At 51.3% G+C, this 6608-nt stretch overlaps 1 protein-coding gene and 1 pseudogene across 3 annotated transcripts in view; one reads left to right on the top strand and one right to left on the bottom strand.

The window, feature by feature from the left end:
- LOC103666968 overlaps positions 1–1034 on the bottom strand; it is a 1131-nt pseudogene extending 97 nt beyond the window's left edge.
- The window catches only part of LOC121102291 (UL16-binding protein 1-like), a 9467-nt gene extending 3575 nt beyond the window's left edge, over positions 1–5892 (top strand). Inside the window, exons 1-4 of one of the 3 annotated variants that reach the window (XM_040627955.1) lie at positions 2017–2527; positions 2765–3040; positions 3690–3821; positions 5583–5677. In XM_040627955.1, the coding sequence (XP_040483889.1) occupies positions 2038–2527; positions 2765–3040; positions 3690–3814 (891 nt within the window). In that variant the 5' untranslated portion in view covers positions 2017–2037 and the 3' untranslated portion in view covers positions 3815–3821; positions 5583–5677. Of the gene's footprint in view, positions 1–2016; positions 2528–2764; positions 3041–3689; positions 3822–5582 lie in introns of those variants that run through there. The other 2 variants (XM_040627956.1, XM_040627954.1) reach the window with 2 other exon arrangements.
- The last annotated feature ends 716 nt before the right edge of the window (positions 5893–6608 follow it).

Here is a 6608-nt window from a genome sequence, read left to right as displayed (position 1 = left end):
TTATAACCAGCACAAGTTTGTGGAAAGCTCCATCTACATTTGTGCTCATCTTGGCCGACGCCTCCATGTATATTACCTTCAGTGGCCGTGCTAAGTGTGGTCCTTCTTACCGTGTTACCTGTCTTTGATGATCCACATCTGCTTTATTACCAATTAAAATCATTGGAAACTCAACTCAGTCCTTCAGTCTGAGAATCTGTCTTTGAAACGTACAGATTTCTGCACAACTGCCTCCATCTGTAACTGAAAAGACCCACAGGAACCCCCCCCTCGCCCGTTGTCATACACTGTTCTCTCCTAGCTCCGAGCTCTTCTAGTCCTGCTACATCCAGAGTATCTAGCTGGGAACCACACTACTTTGTGTAGGAATCCTGGATGGTTGGGTCCTAATCTGTTACAAATAAGCCTGGATGCACTGGATGGTGGGCGCCGACTTGCCCACACCACAGCCTCCGACCACCACCGCCCCCGCTTNTGAGCCCAGCCCCAGGCGTGGAGAAGCTGGAGGACCACAGGGTCCCGGGGCGAGGGGGCGCTCCTGCACAGGTCTCCGCACCACCTGCCCAACGCTGCCTCCAAGGCCGCTATCCCCCCTACAGAGGCTTGAAGATTGATACTTAATTCTGTCCTTTCATCCAGGAAGGGGGATGCTTTAACATTGTATTAGGAAAAAAGAGGAGATGGTGTAAGAATATTGTACTTGATGTCCCTACTGCATAGTCCTCAACCCAACAGCTAGAAAGATTTTTCGTTACTGCTACAAATGCAGGGAATGTGAAATAGTCCCTGTGTGGGTCCCTGAGCCAAATGACACCACTGTGAACAGTACCTGGGACGCCTGTATTTTCATTACCTGCCCCCCCCCCCCCCCCCCCACCAGCCTAACACACACACTACCCTGCACCACATCAGGTTCGGGGGGCCATGATGACACTTGCATCCCTGAGGACGATGTCAGCTCACACACTAGGGCCAGTATGAACGTGTGGGTGATTTCTGGCTGTCGGTATGCACTTACCCCAGTAAATAGCCATCTGACTCTGGGCAAATGCAGTAGGAATCATTACACTTGTTGTCAACATAGAGGGACCCTCCTCACTAGAACCCGGCCTCTTTCTAGACCTGGATCCCAGCTCTGAGAAGTGGCTCAGGTCTGGAACCTGGGCAAAGGATCCAGACTTTCTGTCGGGTGGCTGCTTACAGCCTCTGGGTTGGCTGTCCAGCTATTTTGCCTCTAGGATCACTGTGTTCTGGGAGCCAAAGGGATGGAGAGGTTTCTGTGGGGCAGGCCCTGGCTGGCTTTCCAGCCCCTGGGATCATTGCAGTCATTGCTGCCTCCCTGCTTCTGACAGTTGAGCGCCTGTATCTCAAATCTATTATTTCGGGATTTTTCACCCCCATTACTACTGGGCCCCTATTTCTGCAACACCGTCTCCTTCTGCCACGCTTGGCCATCAGGGAGCCGTCACTGAGCTTCTTGACAACCCTGGTGCCCTTCTCACCGTGCATTTTATGGCTTTGATAAAGAAAGAGGCCTTCAGACCTGGCCGGGGATATATTTTGTGGACCTTTTCTGGGTTTTTTGTTTTGGGAGATTTTGTTTGTTTGTTTTGCTTTGCTTACTATACCATTCTGACTTAACACACTTCTCTGAGCCTTGTAATCCATTCCTCTAGTCTCTGCTTAGAAGTTCCTGATATACTAGTCAGTGCAACACAGGCCTTCCCTTTCTTCAACTTTCCAGGACCCATTGCTGTAGCAAATTAGCGTCATCTCCGAGGGCCAAGCTAAAGCCTGTGACCCATGATCCTGAACTCTCCCTTCTCCGACTTTGGATTCTGTCCTCACCCTGCCCCCACCCTGCCCCAGCTCCTCAAGAGCAGCCCCCTCCCTGCCCCTCATCTTCCTACAGGACACTGGCCTACCTCCTGACAGTCCTCTGGCCTGTAGACCTCTTCTTTCCATAGCCAGCCCGGCATGGGCCTGGATTGGGTAGAGACTGGGTGATGCTGGGGGTCCGCCCGGTAGGCGGGGGTCATGTCTGGGAATATGTGGTTTCCTGGCAGGCAGAGGCGTCCTGGTCCTCCTCAAACAAGGGAGGAGCGCCAGCCTCCACTGCTAGGGGGAAGGGGCTGTGCAGGGACAGGCCTTGCTCTGCCAGCTCGGCCCGCAGAGGTGCTGTTGCTGTCACCTAGATGGCAGAGGGGTGCCTGCCTGTCATTCTCTTCCAACCCCAACCTCTGCGTGTGCTTTTCCTTCGCAGATGTGCTCTGTCTTCTCTACGATTTCTCCATCATATCTCCGGCCAGGCCTGGACAACCATGGTATAAGATTGAAGGTCAGATCAATGGAAACACATTTGTCTACTATGACTCTCAGAGCAAGGAGCTCAAACCTGTTGGTCGTCTGGGGTTGCAGCTGAAGGACATCCCATTTTGGGAGAGACAGAAGGAAACTCTGGAAGACTCGTGCAATGAGCTCAAAACGAAACCCCTCGAGATCACGGCAGAGACTTCCAGTAACAGAGGTAAGTCTGAAAGGCCCAGGGCAGAAGGAGAGCAGTTTGGTAGGGCCAGGGAGCTACTGTGTTCATGTAAAACTTAGAAGTGGGTCCCACACACGCGGCCCAGCAGCCAGGGCAGACAAGGGGGACAGAGCAGGCCCGGGAGGGGTGAAGGGGAGCCGAGGCGTGCACAGCACCGGGGGCAAAGGATTGGTCAAGACCAGAGGCTGACTTGTTTCCAATGGTGGGGGCGGGGGGCAGATTTTTGTACCCTGCAGGGCAGGCTGACATGTGAGCGTGGGGCCAACAGAGAGCGCAGAAGTTTCTGGAGGTTTCACCTCAATGGGCAGATAACCCCCGACTTTGAACTGGAGAACAGAAAGTGGACAGTGGATGATTCCGGAGACCAACGGTTAAAGGACATGTTGGACAGTGACAGAGAGCTGACCGAGTTCCTCATGAGGGTCTCAGACGGAGACTGTATGAGCTGGCTCCAGCAAGTATCAGAGCACTTGGAGGAAATGCGGGAGACAACAGGTAACTCAGAAGACTGGCTGGAGTGCTGGTTCGCTTGCAAAGAGGTTGGCCTACCCCACTAGTGTGTGTGTGTGTGTGTGTGTGTGTAAGTGATACACACATGATGAGTTGTTCTTAGGAGTACAAGGGCCACTCGAATGTTCTAGCATCCTTCCTTTCCCTTCTCACCTCCTGGCCTCTCTCCCTACTGTGCGTACCTTTGGTCCTCTCAGTGTGGGTTTCTTGCTGGCTCCAAACACAAAGGCATCAATCTGTTTCCAGAGATTTACTTCTTACTACTGTTCGCTTTTCTGAGCCTCATTGTTGTTTGACATCTCATCTGGTCTCTTTCTTGAAAGCCTTCAGTGCCACTTGAAATGTCAGCCTCTCACAAGATGTCTCTGTCACCATCCCTATGTGTCCCCTCCTCTTCTGTCACAGCAGGAGTGACTGTCTATATGGAAACCCTTGCTCCCCCCACTCGCTGTGTGATCTGCGTGAACCCACCCCCTCTCTCCTTTCCATCCCCAGACCTGTCACAGTGGCTGCCACAAACTTGGCGGCCGGAAGCTCTCTGCACTGTAGGATGACCCGGCAGCAGGAGCTAAGGACTCATCCCCCCAGTTTGGGGCCCCAGACGAGCGCTTTCACTATTGTGTTTCCATTTCAGGAGCACCAGCCACAACCCCGGGTACACCCCAAGTCAAAGGCGCAGCCATCAGGCCGATCACTTCCATTCTCTCTGTGCTCCTCATGTGCTTAACCCTCCTTGGCATCCAAGGCAGAGTCGTTTGAGTAACAGGTACTATGGGCAGAACTGAGTGGGAAGTGAGAGGCAGAAGGCCCGAGGTGAGCACAGAGAAAGGTGAATAGCCAGCCTTCCCCTTGGCTTATTGCCTGAACCGTCTCACCCTGAAAATGAGACCAGATGCATTCGACTGTATAAGCTTCTCCCAAAAAAGAGAGCGACCAGGAGCTGGGATGTAAATGTTGACGTGGATAATCATCACTAGGGTTGGCTCACGATTATGGAGGGAGACCAAGTCTCCTAATTCGCTGTCTGTGAGCTAGAGTAACAGGAAAGCTGCTGGGGGGTTCCAGTGCGAACCCGAAGGCCTGAGAATCAGCGCATCCGGGGTGTCAGTCTAGATCCCGGTCTGAGGAAGCAAACACCAGGAGTGCTGATGACTAATGTCTGAGGGCGGGAGAAGGCAGGCCCAGCCAAACCAAGAGCAGAGTCACCTTTCCTCTGACTTTTGTTCCATTCAGGCCCTCATGGATTGGATGAGGACAGTCTTCTTTAGTCAGTCTGCTGATTCAAATGCTCATCTCTTCCAGAAACACCCTCTAGACAGACCCAGAAAGAATGTTTTCCCAGCTATTGGCACATCCCTTAGCCCAGTCAAGTTGACCCATAAAAGGAACCAGGACCAAGACTGCACGTTGCTTGATCGCAATTACCTAGGCATGCTTAGCCTTGAATTCTGATAGCGCCTCACTGTCAAAGGCCAGTGGGAAAGCACAGGGGCCCACACCAGGCTTTACGTCCTATTGATGCTAAAGGGATTGAGCAAAATCAGGCCTGGCTCAGACCAGCTGTTCACCTGGGGAGAGGCCCGTGTGAGATGTGGTGTGGCGACAGTAGGAACACAGAGCCTGGACAATATCCTGGTTTGGGTGAGAGCAGCAGGTGGCTGCACGTGATGTGTCCTGGGATGGGGAATCTCTCCATGGTGCATACAGGAGAGGGGCCAGAGTCTGAACCAAGGAAGAGGGGTGGGAAGGCCTCTGCAAACCCAACCAAAGGCAGCTTTCAGGGCTCTGCTCCCACACAGCTCTCCTTGGATGGTGGCAGGTAAGACAGAAGGCCAATGGGAGAGACTCTCCAGGATGAGATTAGAAGGCCAGAACTCCACGGACCCCTGGGATTCCTGGCTTAGCCCTGGTGCTCTCGCCTGGCAGCTAGTCTCCTACAGAGCCCAGAGCCCAAGCCAGCTGAACTGCCGTGACTTGAGTAGTGACAACTCAGAAAGTAAATGGGAGAGAGCTGTTACTGGAATGGGATGCTGTAACTTGACAGAACGAGGAAAGCATGAGGCAGGGCAAGGACAGTCACACTCAGAGCTTGTGTTAGGCTACCAGGGTGAGGAGAGGCTGAAGACAAGGGAAGAAAAATCTTTGCCTACACCCTTCCCCAAGGCTACAGGAACCAGGATCCAGGTCCCTCTCTGGCTGGCTCCCTGCCACTCTCTTAGGCCTTCCCACCGGAGAGGGGACAGGATCTATGTAATGGGAGCAGATGAATCATTGGTGGCTTTAGTCTTGAGCCCAGGTGTCCAGTAGTAGGGCCTGGGGCTGACTGTTTTATGGTATTGAGGGAGGAGTTTGTTCAGGCTGCTGGACTCGGGTTGGGAGTTCCAGGGGTGGCGGAAACTGTAAGGTGATACTCGACCCTCACTGGGAGCTGGGCTTTGAGCCAGGGAGTAACTGGGGAGGGAGAAGCCCAGGAGGACTGACCCAGGATTCCCTCAGCCACTGAAACAAGCTCCTGTTTCTCTTTTAGAGACTGAAGTTGTTACCAAGAAACCCCTGAGGACGTGCTCTCCTTCCGCTCTCTCCCTTCTGGTGGGCGGCCTGGCTTCCACCTGCTGTTCATGTCGACCAACAGGACCTTCGATGCCTGTGGCAAAGGCGGAATCCTCCAATCCCCCAGGAGATTGTGATTGTGACGGAGGTGCAGTATTGCACTGCGTTCATTCTCGGTCATGAGGATTCTTCTCTGCACTTTTTCTTTTTTTTTTTTTCTTTTTTTTTTAATAATTTTTATTTTATTGTATTAGTGACCATACAGTACATCCCCAGTTTTTGATGCAGTGTTCCATAATTCATTATTTGCATATAACACCCAGTGCACCATGCAATACGTGCCCTCCTTACTACCCATCACCAGCCTATCCCATTCCCCCTCCTCCCTCCCCTCTGAAGCCCTCAGTTTGTTTCTGAGTCCTGTGTCTCCCATCTGCACTTTTTCTTAACTCTCATCCTCTGGTACTAATTCTTGGGATTCCTGCACTTTGCCTTCTAATTACTTGAACAAGAATTCTGAACAAAGAGAATATTTCCCGAATTCTCCTTTGGTATCGGAAATCAGACACTTATCAACGTCATAAGCTGTTTGTTGGTAAAAGAATACTATGTGAAGGTAGAGAAACTCATGGTTCTTTCTCTCTTTTGAGACTCAGGTCTTTTAAAGAGAACAGTATTATATTTGTGGTAGTTTCCTTTAGTAATTTATCCTTTAATAGACATTTAAATAAGTATTTGAAGAAAATATTCATTAAATAGCGAATTATTTCAGAAGTTTACATTATAACTCAGGGGAAAGAAATAACATCCAGTCTCCCTTTATGTTAGGGAGTAAATAAAACTAGTGATTCTGCTAGATTTCTTGTGGAAACAATTTAAGAATCACTTGGAAACCACCTCTCAAGTAGTAATCTCAAGATGCCAAGAATCACTTGGAAACCACCTCTCAAACATGACGCTGACACTCTGGGTGCAGAAAAAATTCTGGGGGGGGGGGGGGGGG

Source organism: Ursus maritimus, unplaced genomic scaffold (assembly GCF_017311325.1).
Source record: "Ursus maritimus isolate PB19 unplaced genomic scaffold, ASM1731132v1 scaffold_13, whole genome shotgun sequence".
NCBI lineage: Eukaryota > Metazoa > Chordata > Mammalia > Carnivora > Ursidae > Ursus > Ursus maritimus.
The sequence above is the reverse complement of the archived record's forward strand: the minus strand, read 5'-3'. Positions and strand labels throughout refer to the sequence as shown.